Below are 18,686 nucleotides of genomic sequence, written 5' to 3'. Positions count from 1 at the left end.
TAAAATAAGTATCATTAACAGAAATCAAAGTTGACATTTTTTTCCCCTCATAATTCTGTTTTTCCCATCATTTTTGAGTAAAATGACTTTTGGGGAAAAAAAAATCTAAGTTTTGATTACATTACAGTGCACTAGTATTTTAAGAAAAATAATATCATGATATCACGTCCACCTCCCACTGCCCAACCAATCAAGTGAAAATGATCAGCTAGCTTAGAGACCCTCCGTCATTCTCTGCTTCACTCGGAAACATCGGAAATAGCAATGACTTATTTTATGTAAATCTTATATATACTATATACTATATGGAAATGGTTAAACGAACACTGACATACATAAATTCATTACTTATTGTATCAGTACTCTGTATTTTCTGAGTGAATAAACACTTGCTGACTAGATAAATAGCTTTTAAAATCTAATTTTGTCAGATATCTAAAACTTTTGCACAGTAATGTCTGTGTGTGTGTATATATATGAATTTAGAAACTAATGGAACCATAATATTATATAATGTATTATAATTAGTTAAGAAGAACAGTCATAACAGAAGGACTACAAGGTTATAAAGCTGATATACCTCACTGGTGTAACGACATTATACAGCAATGTAACATCGAATGTAATTAGTTGGATCATAAAGAAAGACCTAAAAGAAAAACTGAAATAATGAAGGTAAAATACGCGGACAGTGGTTTAGAAAAGCAAAAAATGTAGTCCGATACGGAATACAGGACTTTTGTTTGTTAGCAGAGCTGAGAGGGCGGAGCCTCGACGTCACTTCCTGACACTTTTCTTTTAGTCATCAACATCTGAAAGGCAGCCCGAAGAGCGCTTATGGAAAAATAAAGGTAAAACCAGCTGTCACACCTCAATATGTTACACAGTTGTTCAGCGTGACGAGGATAAAGAATAACTGCATAACAATCCTGTCAGTACAGATAATCAGCTGCAGAATACAGGAGTCTAACGTGAGCCATAAGCCAAACTACAAGGCAGACGAACAAGCCAGCCTTCATTTAGTTCAGTTATGAAGCTCTTCATTTCTACAGAATAGTGAACTGTCATTTAAACACGAAGCTGAGGTCAGCTTCTTATTCGCTTTATCCTGAATGTAACTGCTGCACCATTTAAGGTGGAACGAGAAAAATCGAAGAGAAGCTGGTGAATAAGGAGCTGAATGGGTTCAGGCTCGTCATTTAAGGTTGTTTTGTTGTTATTTTTGTTTTGTAGTTCTGGTATAAGGTCACTGCTGTCTAACTTGCTCGCGTAACAACGGCCCCTATTATATAGTTCCATGGGCTCTTGCTAATTTCTCCAAGTACGTTTTCTGTGAGGTTTGGCTTGAGGAGAGGTGTGAGCCATGTTTAGGTCGCTATTGTGTAAAAACATTTAAAGCCGTCACTGATACCTTCTCCTTTTCTTTAACTTTGCTTTTATAATATTTACTGATATTTTAATGCTCAGTTGGGTCAGCTTTTTGGTCAGCCAGCTATATCGAGTAATGCTTCTGGACGTTTTTGATAGAAATCAGAATCGCGATATTTTCCAAACTTGTCACAGTATCAGTGTGTTTCAGATGATATTTAGGTTAACGTGAGTGATGTGAACGAGCCATGCTTCCTGAATACTGTTAAGTTAATGTGTTACAAACCTAGCAAAGGGAACCTAACACAGTATTATAAACGTCAAAGGGGGAATTCCACCATTGTTTCTAAATTTCTGAATAATTAAAGTGTTACTCTGATATAAGCGGAGTTAGTAGTAGTGTTTATTACTATCAATAGCGCTAAAGCTCAAACTCATACTATGTCAGTATCACGGTGTACTGGTAAAGAGAATATAGTCTATGTTGTGTAGTAAGTGTGGGCAATGAATTGATATATTGCTGCCAACATGTAGTTGTGTAAAAAGTTTGTCCACTCCTTTTTCTCTGGATGAATGTGCGAAAAGCCGTGTCCTCTAGTGAAAGGAACCCAAGGCTAATGGGGACAGGAGCTCCAAGACAAACTCATTACATGATACATTAAATACCTTTGAAAATGAAGACTAAGTCTTAAGGTTCACGAGTGGCTAAATTTCTTACCGTTCAATGTCAGACTGAATATTTTGCTGGTGTCATACAGTGTCACACGTGTGCGGTCAGAAAAACCAGACGAGTTTCACATCCTTCCTTTCAGGAAGAATTTTGTTATCTTGATCATAATGGATTCCAGTGCAGTTGTAGTTTCAAAAAGTGAAGGGAATTCTGTAGATGTGCTCTGTGAACTGTGTTTGTGTCTGTAGCCCCGGATGATGTATTAGTGTGCTGTTCCCTCTCCCTTCTCCTGAAGACCTTCATCCCCTCCTCTTTCACCACCTCCACATCCTTCTGAGACCCCAGTGATGTGGCCCCACGGCTGCGCCTTCCTGTCGCAGTACACCCACCATCACCTGGTCGCGTTCCTCCTCACCTTCTTTAGGTAGGCTGAATGCTGTTTGCTGGGCGAACAGTCATCATCAGTGCCTTCTTAAGTTGAGATGGTACAGCTAGCTCAGGGTAAAACAATTACTAGACAGTAATGCTGGATCATATAGATCAGGGCTGTCCTGGCTTATTTGTAAGTGGCTGATGTGGCTGCAGATTTTGTTGCAACAAAGCAGGAGTTCAAGACTAAGACTGACCAATTAAACAAGTAGAATCAGGTGTCCTGCACCCACATCTGCCCAGATATGGCCAATATACATCAATATACAATACAATATACAATATTTTCCAAACATACTACACATGCTCTGCTTCCTTCTCTTAAATTATACCAAAGGGATCTTTACACATTATTGCAAATGTTAACCCATTACAGATTTTCAGATTTCCTAAAAGGAAACTTAATATTTGTTTAGTTTTTGTGCATTTTGAGTATATCTGGATCCCGCAGCCAATTACATACTTTACAGTTAAATGTTAGGTGCTAGACTCCATGTGCAAAGTGCACAAAATGCAATTGAACCCTAATAAATATGTAGAATATAATGTTATTATGGATATAATTCATAATTTATATCCTGGTGCGACACTGATACCATTATATTGATATTTGCATTATGCTGCACAGTGCGTCTGGAGAGTGATCGCAATTTGTAGGGACTTAGTTTGAGACTAACAGGCATTTACTTTTAGGAATTTGCCACTGAAACTCAACATAGAACGTTGTAGTCATTTTACCCCTTGAGTTTCATTACAAATTTCCTTACAGCTTTTGTAATGCATGTAAACAACTGCCCAGAGGCTGAAAAGTTGCTGGACAGAGGGCTGATCTGAAAGTAGTTTATAAAGTGTTTTGTTAGCCGCTGGATAAATGCCATCATTGTACGTAGAGCTGGAATGTCATTTGTAATGTTGGAAACCACAAAACATTGTTTTGTGAAAGGGTTGAGATTTGATCCCTGCTGTATGTTACCTTCCTGTATTGTGTGAATTTTTGCCGGTGTGTTTACAGTAGTATTTTGTCCTCTTCCCCAGTCCATGTGATAATTTTTACCCCTTTGAACCCTGTGTTTGTTGTTTTGATATTATTCTTTTTTTTCAGTAACTACTATGAACCTGAGGCCTCGTCCACACATATCCATTTTTTTTCCTCTGTGTTTTGGCCTCCAGTCCACACCAAACTGGCGTTTTTGGTAACTGGAAACACTTTTTTGAAAATGCTTTCTAGGGGTGGAGATTTTTGAAAACTTTTTGAGATTTTTGTTTCTGTGTGCTCAGCAGTTTAGGTGCAATTTGAGAGTTATAATCTTATTTATCATTGAATTTGATGACGAAAACAAGTAGCTAACATATACACATTGCTGATTGGTGCTTTGGTAGATCTCACATCACCTGCACCAAATTTAGTTCCACTCTACTCAAAAGAAAAACAAAAAGAAAACGGCAGAAAAAAATAAATTAAAAAATCTCTCATCAGAAAACAGAAGTAACATTGTTTTTCTGCCAGTTCATATTAAAAACAGCACAAAAACTATAGATAAGACTTAAAAGAAAATCATGAAAATGAGTAGACATGGGTTTTAAAGCTTTTCCGAAGGCCTGCAGGTCAAAGTCATGTTGTAAGAAAATTTCTGCTTTAGCTTTAACACACTTGATATTTTGTGCAGTGCATATGCTCACAGTCTTCTCCAGTCATTTTTACGATCTCATGTGGATGTAGAGATATACAGAAAACTGAGGGAAAACCAGTGAATTTCATTCACCAAGCGTTCTTAAGAAAAAAATTGACATTCACCAATGTTTTCTTATTTAGGATTTGTTCTGAGGTGAGAACAGAATCTATGCACACTCAAAAGCGCAAAGGTGTGAACAGTTCTGCAGTTTAAGAACACATCATGAATCTGACGTAGACTTTTAAAACTTAAAAAGATGTTGGTGAATGAGGTCCTATGTTTTTATAAGTGTCTGAATACGTGTGGATGAGGCCTAATATTTAAACTTTGTTGTTATGAGAATGAGGAAGTGGGGGTTTACATTAAAGTCCCTTAAGCTGTGTTTACATGTTAACCGGAAACAAATGTTGTTGCGTAAGTACGTGTCCAGTAGCATTGTGCAGCAGTGTAAACATTTCCATAATGATGTTCGGGTGCAGGACAATGTTGTTGCCATCCACTGTGCTGTTCCACAGACTAGTTTGAACACGCAAATGATTTTTCAGTAGGTTTCTTTGTGTGTGTGGTTTTTGAGGGTTTTTCTGGTTTGTTTTCTTCATTCATCCACTGCATCTAACAGCAAAAATTCAGAAAAATTGTGTCCAGAATGTTCTGTTGGCCACTGTGGCAGAATTTTCTGTTGTTGCTCCCCAGAAAAACAGAATATCTTGTTTACTGTCACACATCTACCATCATAATGTAAAGCTTTAGAGTTTAAGTGATTAAAGAAAATCCAGACCATATTCGATAGGGATTTTTTAAAGATATGCAGTATTTTTCTGTTGAGCACTGCACTGGCTTAAAACATTACACTGTGCTGTTGATGTATGCAGCCATCAGATCATGCAGCCACCCATAATCCAACCCAGCAATAAACTTAATTATGCTGTAAATGTCTCATCTACCTGCCGATATAATTTAGCTGCTGGTCTGTTAAAATCAACTATGAATGAAAGATCTTGTTATAATATGGTGGATTTGTTTAAAAAAAAACAGTTAAACAGTCTTTGTGTCTGTTATCATCTGTAATTTTCTCTGTTCTCTTTTGTGTTTCCTCCTGATCCATTCTGCGCTCACACAGCTATGTCTTGCTGCACGCCTCCCGTAAGACATTCAGTAATGTAAAAGTTAGCATCTCCGCACAGTGGACTCCTTCAGTGCAGAACGCCAGCTCACCTGCCTTTTCCCCTGGGGAGGTACGCACGCACACACACACACACACAGACAGAGTCTCTCTTTGTCTGTGCTGCCTAGAGCCACTATGAGCTACTGAGCAAATGAAACCAAACCCTGTTTTCTGTTCTTTTTTAGAGCCTAAACAATTTTTAGCAGCTAAAACCAAAGCCTATTTGCCATTTTGTAGAACATAAACCATTTATTAGCAACTAAAGCAAACCTCATTTTTGAGAGAATATTACAAACATTCGTCTAATTGTTCACTATTAAAGTATGACAACATAAGAGAAGTTAGAAAGCATAACCAGCAGAATACATATATATAAGTGGAGCAGTCAGAGTAAACCTTCAGAGTACCAGGCAAATTATCTTATATTACTGTAGTTAAATGTAGTTATTACTGACATTTTGGAACACTATTCGAATTATGTAATTATGTAATTATTTACTTAATTACACTGTAACTTATGGAGCAACTTTATAGGGTAACTTCATAGGGCAGTTATAGGGTGACCCCAACACTTGTTTTCTCTCCTGATTAAATGATAGGGCCAAATTAAATATAGAGGCATTTACTGAATGACCACGCTCTACTTTGTTCTGTAATTTCATCTGGGTCTCTGCATTCCAAGGATTTATTACGCTGGAAACCTTTTGGGGAAAGACGTCCCCCTCCAGACAAGGGGCAAAAGGCCAGCTTAGCACGTTCCCACAAGTATATTACTTAGTGATAATTAGTTATGATTTTCATTTTTATAACTTTTAATTTATTCACTAGAGTTTTACTGGTAGCTAGAACTAGTTTACATGTTATCTGCAGCGATCATTAGCTAAAATTAGGAAGCCTTTTTAGTCATCTTGCTGAAGATGATTTTATATATGAGTTTAGCAGCTGAACAGAGTTACGTTTACACCTGATCTGTTCTGTCACGTTCTGCCTAATAATCATTTACACCTAACAATTAAATACTGAATGCTGTTCCAGTTCCTGTAATAATGTTCCAGTTAGTTTTCTCTAACTGTGTGTACACTCAAAAGATGGTTCTTCAAGGGTTCTTTCCTAAAGAAAATGGTTCTAAGTAGAACCTTTCTGAAATTTTATGTAATTTTTGTTACAAATGATTGTTACCCGTTTTGGTGCTATATAGAACCTTTTTCAAAAAGGTGCTATATAGAGCCATATGTAGTATATTCTCCATCAGTCTGAAGAACACTTTCACAATGCGAAGAATCAATCATGCAAGGGGTCTTCATGGTTCTAAATATAGCCATTTTCTTTACTAAAGAACTATTTTTTAAAGAGTGTAGTTGTAAGCATCATCCTGTTCATGATGAACTCATGCACAGATCTGATTTAGCTTTAAAGAAAATGGACATTGTCCTTAAGGAGGCATTTTCCCACTATTTTACCTCACAAACAGTTACATTTACATTAGATTTACATTCTATTTCAACAAATGTGGTATTCATTTTAAAGCCTAGAATCTGCACTTGTAATTGAATTTACTGTTTCATAGAGATATGAATAATACATAATTAATATAGAATTACACCATGCTTTTGTTATTGCTGGCAGGAGCTGTGACTTCAGAGTGTTAAAGAAGACTGTATGATTCAATGTTGGTTTTTGTTATTGATCTGTGTTGACTCTGACAGACATGGGAAGAGAATAAGCTGTTTGCAGACAATGGGGAGGCCACACTGTTCTTGGGTGCGTTGGACACCATCTTTCTCTTCTCCTATGCCGTGGTGAGTGACGGAGGACGAGGAACACAATGAGGGTTTGTTTGCTGTATAATAGTGGCTAGTTCCGCAGAGCTTTCTAAATGCTACAGCTGCTACAGCTACAGAATGTGTCCAGACTGTCAAGAGCAGGAGCAATAAATATTTGAAAAGACACATTCTTTAAGAGCTTATGTCCTGCAATTACTGCTTGGATATAAACATGAAACACAGTAATGCTGGAAGCACAGTGTGTGCTGTCAAGGAGTACTCAGCTAACACTCACACTACCCTCTGCCAGTTGTAAACAGACATGACTTATGACTCAGACCTTTGAAGGCTTACTCTAATGCACGGACACACACGGAAAGGCAAGTAATGTAATACATGCAGACACAGCTGAGACGCTGCATGCATGTGCCAGAGGTCGGGCAATGTGATGACATAATATCGCAATAAATTACGTTGTGACAAGAGCATAACATCAGCACTTAGAACACGAGCAACTACATGTATCATAAAAAGACAGCTTTATACCAATTATAGAAAGCCTGTAAACAACGGCACTCTGTAGTAACTGTATGAAGTGCATAGTGACAAGAAGCTGACTGGATGACTGAGTTTTGTCGTCATTATTTCATTTGTTTAATTTTACAAAAAGTTCGATTTTTCCATAATTCCTTCTCTTTTTTCTATAATGGTTCATTTTTGCAAACACTGAATTAAAAAGATAATTAGCACTGGCACTTTTTTAAATGCAGTGTAGATGTTTTCTGTTTTTTTGTCCATTCTAAGTTGTTTAAAAACTATATATATATATATATATATATATATATATACACACACACATATATATTATATATATATATATATATATATATATATATCGCTGCTGTCGGACCTCGTATCTCCAAAATGATAATTTCACAGGAGGAGGAACATATATACAAAACATACTTAACTTTTAATGTAAGTCAATGGAACCATACTTTTTGTCCAAGGACTTTTGGTCCATTTCTTAATGAAATTTACACACAATCTAAAGGGCAACAGGCATTTTCAAATTATGTCAAAAACTTAAAAATGACAAAAACAGAGAGATGAGGTACATGTATATTTATAAACCTCAGAGAAAGGAAACATAGCTAAATATCAAAGTAATTATTAGGACTGTCTGACCGTAAAAATACATACATACATCATCTAAACCGCTTATCCTTCTGGGTCGCGGTGGGGTGCTGGAGCCTATCCCAGCTGTCATTGGGCAAAAGGCAGGATACACCCTGGACAGGTCGCCAGGCCATCGCAGGGCACAGTAAAAATAGTGAATCATTATTAATTAAATTATTTTGTGTACTTTTGTGATTAATTACATTTGTCTTATTTGCTCAGATTTAACTCTAAAGAAAGATGTTTTCAATGTAAAAAAACAAAAAAAACAAATTCTGTTATAACTGTATGGACAAAATAAGCTTTGTTAGAATATATTTATTACTTTCAGTAATTCAGTAACACTCTTTTCATTATGTGAAATCAGCTTTCACTTCAACCTGAGCATGAAAATCTTGTGATTTCCATGGACTGATCCATAGACCAATGTCCAGTGAGAGCAACAGTGGCTGCATGTTCCAACCGACAACTGTATAATGTATATGAATCGTTCTACTGAATTGGTTCACTGAATCAAAGTCAAAGTGGAGAACACATTTCAGACGTTTAACTGACTTAGACTTGGCTTTGAGTGACCCTTTATCTTAATTATGTTTATTTTATTAAAATTAATGATTGAAAATTCCATTTTGTCACTAACAGAACAATCAAAATAAAAGTGTAGTCTCCAGAAGGTGGTGAAATTATTGATTTAAAAGCCATTTAAAGCTGTATTTGTATGAACAGCTGGGCATCAGCCTGCACTACAATGGATGGTTAAGGGTCAAATTAGGAAAATATGTTAACAGTGTTAGTAATACAGTTAATAATTGATTGCATAATGCGTTATTACGTATTAGCTTTGACAGCCCTAATAGTGATATATTTTGTGTATTGTGTGGAAATGTCATAGTATCATAGTGCTTTATTTTTCGCATATTGTCAGCCCTAACCTTGTACTGGGTTTGTTCCCCAAATACAGTGTCTTAATGCTGGTTTCTAAACTCATGCTAATCAACTACTGCGGCTGCCCTCATTTCTTCTTGTTTTACTACCACGTATTATTTGTGTCAAAACATTTGTGTTGTGTTGTTTTCCCAAGGGCTTGTACATCAGTGGGGTGATAGGTGATCGTCTGAACCTTCGTTATGTTCTCTCTGCTGGACTGTGTGGTTCAGCTATTGTGGTACGTTAGTATTTTTGAAATAATGTTTTTTTAGACTGGTTATATTTCAGTACATTGGAGATCTTTACAATAAAAAACATTATACTACAATACAACACAGAAATAGACAGAACCATATGCCATACATAAATGAAAATATTCCTCTGTCTCTCTTTTCATGTGCTTGTATCTCTATAGGAGTTCCTGTTTGGCACTCTGACGGAGTGGCTGCACTTTTATAATGTGTATTTCTACTGCTGTCTGTGGGTGCTAAATGGCCTGCTTCAGTCTGCAGTATGGCCCTGTGTGGTGGCTGTCATGGGCAACTGGTTTGGTAAATCTGGGTGTGTGTCAGTGTGAGATTTTTACCGTATTGCAGTATCAAAGGTAGTCAGATTGGGTTTGTCTTTGGGACATAAATTGCAAATTGCTGTTGTACTACTAGTATGACCAGATAGTGATAACATATAACAATATGTTGTTGTTGTTATAATAAATATATCATGGATATCGTCAGGAACACTGAACAACTTTTTATGTGTCATAAGAAGACAGATTTAGATCAGTCACAAACAACCTGTAAACAACAATCATAATATAATAACTACAAAATAACAAAGTGGTTAATCAGATGACAAACTTTGGAATTTTCTTATTTTATTTATTCATTTTTACAAATGTATAAATCCTTCTGTTAATTTTTAAATAATTTATTTTTGCAAACAGGTGAATTTTGAGAAACAATTATAATCATAGTTTTTCATAGCGTTCTTCAGTGTAGCACTAGTGTTTTTCCTCAAGAAAACAAAATACTATGATACATCATAGTCTATCTTGAAATTGTCTTCAAGTATAATGAGTCATTTTTTTGCCAAACCACCCCACCCATTCTTACTACATTTCTAGCAGTCTGAATTGCCTTTTGTTTTTTTGAACTGTTTGTGTAACTTATTCTAGGTTGTGTGTATGCTTTCTGTTAGCCGAGGTTTTGTGTTCGGCCTGTGGAGTGCCTGCGCATCAGTGGGGAATATTCTGGGAGCGTTCCTGGCCTCCAGTGTCCTCAAGTATGGCTATGAGGTGAGTGTAGGACAGGAATTACTTGTTGACGCTCAGTAGTCCATCTGTTCTCTGTCTTTCCTCGTATATGGGTCTTTGGGAAGTGCTACTTGCCATAGATTGTCTTTTTTCTGTAATGTAGTTTCCCTCCAGCATCTTGCCCAGCCCTCTTGGTTCTTGATTCTAACCACAAGGGACTTTTGTCACAGGAAATCACTTGAATAAAAGAAACTTGATAAGTCTCATGCAGGAAATGGACACTTACATGTTTCTGTGTGTGTTTTCAGTATGCTTTCCTGGTGACGTCAGTGGTGCAGTTTGCAGGTGGAGTGGTTGTGTTTTTTGGCCTGCTCACGTCTCCAAAGGAAGTGGGTAAGTAGCAGAAGAAGGCTGCACCCCTTTTTACGTTCTGTCCACTTGCCTTTAGAAACCTCTGTTTGTATTCCACATACTGCAGTTACACTACAGTTGTGCATGGTTACCGAAACTATGCTCAGATTTATAGTAGCTTGCACTGTTTTTGTGTGTTAAGTATTTAGGTTGGGATGTAGGTAGTAACATGCATTTTTCACTTTTTTAGCAACTCTACTGACACTAATCATTAAAGCCATTTCACTTATAACTGGGTGATGGGTTTCATATATCCGATCCAGTACAGGCCACCATTGCAAATCACTGAAGTGATACTTGTCTTTTGAATTAGGCTAGTGTGATTTGACACTCATGGAGATAAACCAGCTTCCAATTTTGAAGGCAACTGGTTACACTTAAGTTTTGTCTATATAAGCTTTGTTTGAATTTTAATTTAAAGTATTACCCAGTAATGTGGAGAACTCTCTTTAGCTTTGTCTTCAGTCTTCATGCTGAAATGAAATGAAAGCGTCATTAATGGACTGAGTTTCAAAATGCAGTACTTTTAAGGTACCAACCAAATAACTTTGGTACTACTGAAAGATTATTGTATTTTAATACCAAATTTTAGAACCTGAGTAGTCAGTGTTATCAGCATCTGTATGCCAATAAGCATTCCTATTCCAAAATCTAGACTGCTCTTTGGCTATCATAGAAAAACGTATTGTTCAGGAATTGGTATCAAAAAATGTAGAACGATACATCGAGACAGAGCGGGTCCAATATATGACTAAGCCAATAATGCAAGTTTATATATGTTTGGGAGAGTGCGAAAAGGGTTGTACCACTTTATTGTCTCAGCCTCTATAACTCAGTGGTTGTTTGTGCTTTACTTTTCAAGCTTTTTCATAAGATACTATATTTCTCTCTTATAAATAGCAATAGTGTAGAAATCTAATGAGCAAGTTTGTATTAACAACAAAGAGGCGCTAGGTTCTAACAGTAGAAGGAGTGTAAAATAATTTGATGACATACAAATTACAGACATTATGACAAGACATTTTTAAAATTCAGGGAAAAGGAAGCGGATGCAGGACAAAGTCAAATTTTTAAGTTTCCCCTACTTATGTTGGTTCATGTAAGAAATGTGGGTGGGCCTATTTTTCCTTAGTCAGTATCCTTACAATATGTAATATAGCCTACCCTGTCCTGGTCAGTCATGATATTGGCAGATTTCTTTAGCAGGTATGTTGGGAAATAGCATACATTTTACACATTGACTTATACTAGAGAAATTGCTGATTTAGACCATTTTAAATAGAACATTTAGCCATTATTAAAATGAGTGCTAACCAAGCTATAATCCAGATGTGAAATTTTACTTTGGGAGTGTAACAGTTTACCGCATGTTATGACCCTCACTTGACTCCCCTGTCTTAAAACGGATGTGGGCAACGCCTGTCCTGGAGGTGTGGATTTCTGCACAGTTCAGTGATTTTCCTGCTCTGTTATTCCTGCCCAATGACAGCTGGGATAGGCTCCAGCACCCCACTGCGACCCAAAGGGATAAGCGGTTTAGAGGATGTTTGTGTGTGTGTGTTATTCCTGATTGAACTCAGTAGTTAATTGGCAGGTTTAGTAGGTGTGATAAAGCAAGGAAATCACCAAACTGTGCTGACTCTGGCGCTGGGTTCCCCACTGCTGCCTCAACACTTTCATTCTTGAAATCTCAGCTGTTTTGCTGCTATAGGATAACATGAGTGAAAGGTTATAAATGTTTTCTTTAACTGCTCAAATCTTTCTATTATCTTAATCTCTATGTTAGTTATGTTTGTCATATTTGAAGTGATTTTGCATCTATGAACTCTTCTTGCTCTCAGGTCTGTGTGATGGCTTTGCAACAGGCCTGATACCAGTGGAAAGGGACCCAGACAGCCATCAGCCACTCATGAGTGATGATGAAGAGCCTGATGAAGACGTGGTTTGTGATGGAGGCTATTATTCTATACAACAGCGGGATGAGGAACCTGTGTCTCAAACCAAAGCCATCGGCTTCTTCCAGGCCTTCTGCCTGCCGGGAGTCCTTCCAGTGAGTGTTTGTTAGAGGAGATTTGAAATCTCTTACTTGTTATCCACAGTGGATTTTCTGAGCCTTTCACTGCCATACACAAAATCTTCTACTGATATAGGAGATGAGCTTGTTATTTATGTATTTGATGTTCAGTGGCTCTGTTATATAGATTGTTGCTGATTCTTGTTTCTTGCTGTATACTGACACGGTTGTGATCCGTTTTCTCTTACTCTGCTCTCCTAGTACTCTCTTGCCTATGCTTGTCTAAAGCTGGTGAACTATTCCTTCTTCTTTTGGCTGCCATTCTATCTGAGCAACAACTTTAGCTGGAAGGAGGCTCAGGCAGACCGGCTGTCTGTATGGTACGACGTGGGCGGGATCATTGGTAAGTGGAACTTCTGAAATCTTATTTCAGAACTGTTCCATTACTTTTTTAATATCATCGCTATTGCACCAGCATCATTTTTATTTCTGAGCTGCTTTTAAGATTATTTTGAAAGGAAAGAAGTAAAACAATATGTGATGTCATTAGAATTCAGCTTGACAAAATCTGGTTAGTATTGCTCAGTAGGACGTTACTTTTTTTGAGATTTTGATTGTATATGGTTCTTGAATGTCTGTGGACAGAATTCTTTAAAATGGTCTTATTTTGTAGTTATAGAATTATAATTTTTCTCTCTCTCTCTCTCTCTCTCCCTCTCTCTCTCTCTCTCTCTCTCTTTCTCTCTTTCTCTCTCTCTCTCTCTCTCAGGTGGAACAGTGCAGGGCCTGATCTCTGATTTCCTCGGTAAAAGGGCCCCTGTGCTGTCTGTCAGTTTGCTGCTAGCTATGGGAGCTTTAGTAGGATACAGCCGTAAGTCTGAGCTGCACTGTAAAATACACTATTAAAACCTGCATGTTCATACACTACTGTATACTTTACAGTCTTTCACTCATTTTCTTCCTCAGACTCTCCAAATGATCAAGCGGTAAATGGAGTGCTTTTAGCAGTTACAGGTGAGAAACAAACATCTGCAGCAGTCCATAAATTGGTCCACTGTTGGCATAATTCTGGAGCACATCAGAAATTATATTTGCATTGTAAACTAAACCTCATCTGTAGTTACATAAAACGAGTTACAAGGGGGCACTGAGGAATTTAAACTGAAAATGTACTGTAGAATTGATGTGCGACAGACTGCTGTTTTTTTTTAGGTCTAAATCTTCATCAGCTTTGTTTTTAATCAAAAAACATCTGCGAATAAAAGGGAAGATCTGGTAGCACTGGTAGTGGGAACTCTTTGTCAGAGCCAATGAGTCTCATACAAAAAAAAACTTCATCCAGTAGCACATTTTTCTCCCCAGATGAACAATGTTGAAAGTACACTGCTAGCTACTATTAAGCATGTTCTGTTTTCTTCTCAGGTTTCCTCATTGGCGGCCCATCAAACATGATAAGCTCTGCAATCTCAGCAGACCTAGGCAGACAAGAAGCTCTGCAGGGGAGTCAAGAAGCCTTGGCCACCGTCACAGGCATAGTGGATGGAACTGGCAGCATTGGGGCTGCTGGGGGACAGGTATTACTTGAAAGCAAAAAAAAACACTACTTCTAAAACTGTACTTAGAAATCTACCTTATAACTAAACCTAGACCACTTTAGTGTATCAGGTAGGAATGGGTGTGAAGACTATAGTACAAGTTGATAGTTATTTTCCTAATGCAGCTCTGTGTCTTTTTAGTAAACTTGAAAAGCCATAGGCTTAAACACATTTACGCATTACAAGGGCAACAGTGCAACTCTTGTGACAGGACGCCCACTGATGCAACCAAAACTGTCTTATGCACCTGTAGTGATGCACATTGATGAGGCTATCCTCATCTGTGGGGTCATAAATGGAGGCAAGGTTCAGTTTTTATGGCTAGAAGCAACACTTACTGGAAAATATTCTTTTTCCTTTGTAGTACTTGGTGTCACTCATTGAGAGCAAACTAGGATGGATGTGGGTCTTCTACTTCTTCATACTCATGGTAAGGTTTCTCCCAGGTTTATTAACTCTGCTGTACTTGTTAAATAGCTAAAACATAGCTAAAATTGTAATATATCATATATATTGTGATGTAATGCAATATAAGGCATATCGCAATTGCACATTTACAAAATACTGTCAAGTCCGTGTCCTTTAGTTATGTCCATAAAGCTTTCTTTTCATGCTATATAATAACATCTGTAACACGTCTGCCAACAGACATAAAAGCTCAGTAGCACAAAAGAAAATTTAGAAGCAACTGAGGAGTAAAGATGTTTTATTATTTAAAAATAAACTGGCTTTACAAGATGTTCACTGGAGTCAATTTAAATTAAAAATGGATTCTGGAAACCATGTTTACATAAATTGAAAAAGGGAATCTTTTAGCGACTGGGCTTTAAAGTGGCCATGTCTAATAAGGAGGAGATTTGAGCTAAGAAAGCTGCCCCTTCAGATAAACCAATGTTAATATTAAAGGTAGCACTGGAGCTAGTATTAAATGCTGAGGAGGGCTCATCATCTTTTTCACAAGGTCTTTTAGCAAACTTTAATGAAATAATTGCAGTGATGGTACACTTTTCAGTCCTGTTCATACTGATGAATTTATCAAGCTGTCACCAGCGAAGCTAGTTAACTGACTGCTCTTAACATTGCTTTATAATGTAATTTACTGTGAGATGTCATTTTAAAACGAGTGTTGGTAAACACAGGAATCCAGACAAAGTTCAGTTTACCTTAGAGCCTACTAATAGTTTTGACCTTGAGCTGTGAGTTTGATCTTTCACGGAGTTTAATGTAAAAACTTTTTCCGCTTCAGGAATTAAATAAAAGCAGCACCATCCTCCAGATGATTAGAGTAGCATGTGTGCTGTCTTTTAGTTTAATAATTCAGACTAATTTACTACCACCGTCTTCTCACAGCACTTTTGTTCTGAGGAGTTTTTCCTTCACTTGACAGAGAATGTAGTGTCAGTTCCTGCTTGGGAGTTATTAATGACTTGTTTTTGTTTTTTCTTTACAGACAGGGTTCAGCATTGTATTCATCATTCCTCTTATTATTAGTGAAGTACGCTCCATGTGCAGAGACAGACAAGCAAGGACGCACCAGCTTTGAGACCTTCCTTATTTTTTGGACTCTTATTATATTGGGGTTAGTATGGAGAATGTGGACAGGGTCTCTGTCCAGACACTCAGTTTGTAGCCAGTTCCCTGGCTGCTTTTTTAAAATTTTCAGTAATGGGATTGATTTAAATGGTTAGTGCATGATCCCAGGGATTCATATGTTATGCCAATGACACTGATTGGTCATTGATAAATTGGTCATTTGTAAAGGTAATCATAGTAGTCATCATCATTGACAATCAGCTCAACCAGTCTGTTGGCAATAGAGCTGAGCATTTATTTTCACATGTGTAAAATGAAAACAAGCTTAATATAGTTTAGACTGAAGCATGCGTGATTTGGTGAAGCAACACAGGTATTGCTGGCTGTATAACTAGATAGAGAAAGGATAGTGAGACAGTTTAAGTGAGAGTTAATGAACACATTTTGGATGATAGCCATGGAACTGGTGCCCTCTTTATTCACTATATTGGCAAAGTTTATTGGCACAGTTAACAGCACTTCGGTCTGATTACCTGTGTAACACATCTTTTTTGTCCTTCAGCCATTTGGCTACATGATTTGGACTGTATGAATCCTACTTATTATGCCATCAAATGGAAGGTTTCTGTTCTTTCATTAAATGGGTTCTAGCACTAAACTTAAGCATTATGGCAGGTTTGCAGTCCCCACAGCCAGAGATGATGTAAACATGGCTGACGTGCAGAAGGGGGATACATTGATTTGGCTGTGAAATCTCTCATCTTGAGACACTCTTTTAGAACAAGGCACAATCTCACAAATTGAAAGCCTTTAGAAAATATGAATCTTTCAGTGCCTTTATTTTCAGCCCACATTTTAATTCAGATGGTCTTAGTTCTCCAAAAAAAGGAGTGACGCAGCAGTTCCTTATGAATTTTAATCAGCCAATCTAAGCAGCTCTGTTGTCTTTTTCAAGCTGCATAAAGAACTAAAAAATAATAGAAAATGGGTTACTTGTTAATGTTGAACTATGCTTTTAAATTTTGATATTTATGAATCTTTTTTATTGATATTTTGATTTTACTGGTTGCTATGAAGGGGCAGGACCCTCATAGTTGCGGTCTATATGTATAGATGGAGAGGAACCAAATCACTCGATCATTCCGTGCCTGTAGTCTTTTGGGTCTTTTGATGAATAGGAACTAAGAACTGGAATTTTTAGTGGTGCTTTTGGGGACTGTACGAAAATGGATTTAATGTTTTTATATTGTGTTTTTTTCTTTAACCCTCCTGTTATCTTTGGGGGTAAATTTGACTCCATTCAATGCTTAACATCTCTAATTAAAGCGACTGACTTCATTTTTTGCTTCATATTTAATGACTTTTCCCATTTCAGGGGGGACAACTTGGTAAACATAAAGTTAACATGATGATATGTTTTCTGTGTCCTGTACACATTTTGTCAGTGTCCTATGGGGTCAGTTTGACCTTAAGCTGTTTAAAACCTGCTTTAGGGCCCTAACCCAATATATCCATACCTCTAGTAGTGTAAGAACCACTGATAATTCACACAACACGGTGGAGGGAAAAACATAATTACCACAAGAACTTTGGTATTTCCCAAAAGTTTAAATTGCTGGGATCAAACTGACCCCAAGGACAAAAGATGTTAGTAAATTTAAGGATAACAGGAGGATTAAAGCAAAAAACACGTTAAGGATTTGAACTAGTTTCTAATGCCTTGGTAAATTGAGAGTGTTTGTTGAAAGGAAGTAACTTTCTGTGTGTACTAATGTTAACTAGGTGTTACACTAAACAGTCCGGACCATTTCTAGCTACAAGTGGTATAAGCGGTTGCTTATGGCCCTCAAGCCACCAGTGGTCCCTGATTATGTAATTAAATGTAATTAATATTGTTTTTTTAGAAAAAGTATATGGTAACTTTCTGATATTTGCCTTATTATTAATTAATTAGGTACGGTCAACTCCAGAAGTACTGGCAGCCCACAATAAACAGGGCAAAAACGATTATATAAAATATACAATACATATAATGATTCAAATGTTCCTCAAAAATGTTTGGAGGAACAGTTATCTAATAGAAATCATTTCTACGGTAGTGGTGTTTTATTTTAATAATAGTGTATTCTTTCAAAAACATATGGGGCAAAGTTACTAGCACTCCTACAAAATGTTTTAAGTAAAACCAAGGAAATTTGCGTGTTTTGGGAAAAAAAATCTTGCTTTTCGTTGGGAGCTGCACTGTTGGCTATGGCGAATTCCTGTTACTCTGGGGTATAAATATAAGGCTGAAACTTGGCCAAGGTTGAACTTTTCAGCAAGATAATGACCCCAAACACACATCAAAATCCCCACAGAAATGGTTGGAAAATTAAAGTTTTGCAATGTTTCTCATAGTATTCACATTGAACCCAATTGAAATGGAACCAATTGATGTGTGTTAAGGAGGCCGGTCCACAAGCAAAGGTCCAAAAATCAAGGAACTGGAAACTGCATGGAGGAGTGGGCCAAGATCCCACTCATGTGTTCTCCAACTTTGTTAAGCATTACAGAAAGTGGCTCAGTACTATTATTCTCAATATTTTTGGAAAAAAAAAGAAAGTTACCAAAAAACTTTTTTGTAAAAATAAAAATATGCAACTTACCCATTTGTTAGATTCTGAATATCACTCTCTGCATGAGTTTTTATTTTATTTATTGATTTTAG

The 18,686-nt window shown here is 37.1% G+C and overlaps 1 protein-coding gene across 2 annotated transcripts; it reads left to right on the top strand.

Moving 5' to 3' along the window:
- Window positions 1–770: 770 nt before the first annotated feature.
- slc37a3 (solute carrier family 37 member 3) lies at window positions 771–17,462 on the top strand. Of its 2 annotated transcripts, none has more exons than XM_036577418.1 (15): window positions 771–851; window positions 2,287–2,462; window positions 5,261–5,375; window positions 7,012–7,104; window positions 9,329–9,412; window positions 9,590–9,735; window positions 10,372–10,468; window positions 10,735–10,819; window positions 12,679–12,887; window positions 13,113–13,254; window positions 13,621–13,722; window positions 13,818–13,865; window positions 14,274–14,425; window positions 14,811–14,876; window positions 15,897–17,462. In XM_036577418.1, the coding sequence occupies exons 2-15, from the start codon at window positions 2,386–2,388 to the stop codon at window positions 15,987–15,989; spliced, it is 1,509 nt and encodes a 502-aa protein (XP_036433311.1). In that variant the 5' UTR covers window positions 771–851; window positions 2,287–2,385; the 3' UTR covers window positions 15,990–17,462. The 2 variants fall into 2 exon arrangements, with proteins under 2 accessions (XP_036433311.1, XP_036433312.1); XM_036577419.1 differs by having other exon boundaries at window positions 789–851; window positions 2,334–2,462.
- Window positions 17,463–18,686: the final 1,224 nt, after the last annotated feature.

Source organism: Colossoma macropomum, unplaced genomic scaffold (genome assembly GCF_904425465.1).
Source record: "Colossoma macropomum unplaced genomic scaffold, Colossoma_macropomum, whole genome shotgun sequence".
Classification (NCBI taxonomy): Eukaryota; Metazoa; Chordata; class Actinopteri; order Characiformes; family Serrasalmidae; genus Colossoma; species Colossoma macropomum.
This window is presented reverse-complemented; position numbering and strand designations above follow the sequence as displayed.

Bases quoted from the DNA above. Each gene is read 5' to 3' on its own strand.
- slc37a3 (XM_036577418.1), top strand. From the start codon at position 2,386: ATGTGGCCCCACGGCTGCGCCTTCCTGTCGCAGTACACCCACCATCAC. The intron at 9,736-10,371 runs GTGTGTGTCAGT...GCTTTCTGTTAG, and splicing joins AACTGGTTTGGTAAATCTGG to CCGAGGTTTTGTGTTCGGCC. The intron at 13,255-13,620 runs GTAAGTGGAACT...TCTCTCTCTCAG, and splicing joins CGACGTGGGCGGGATCATTG to GTGGAACAGTGCAGGGCCTG.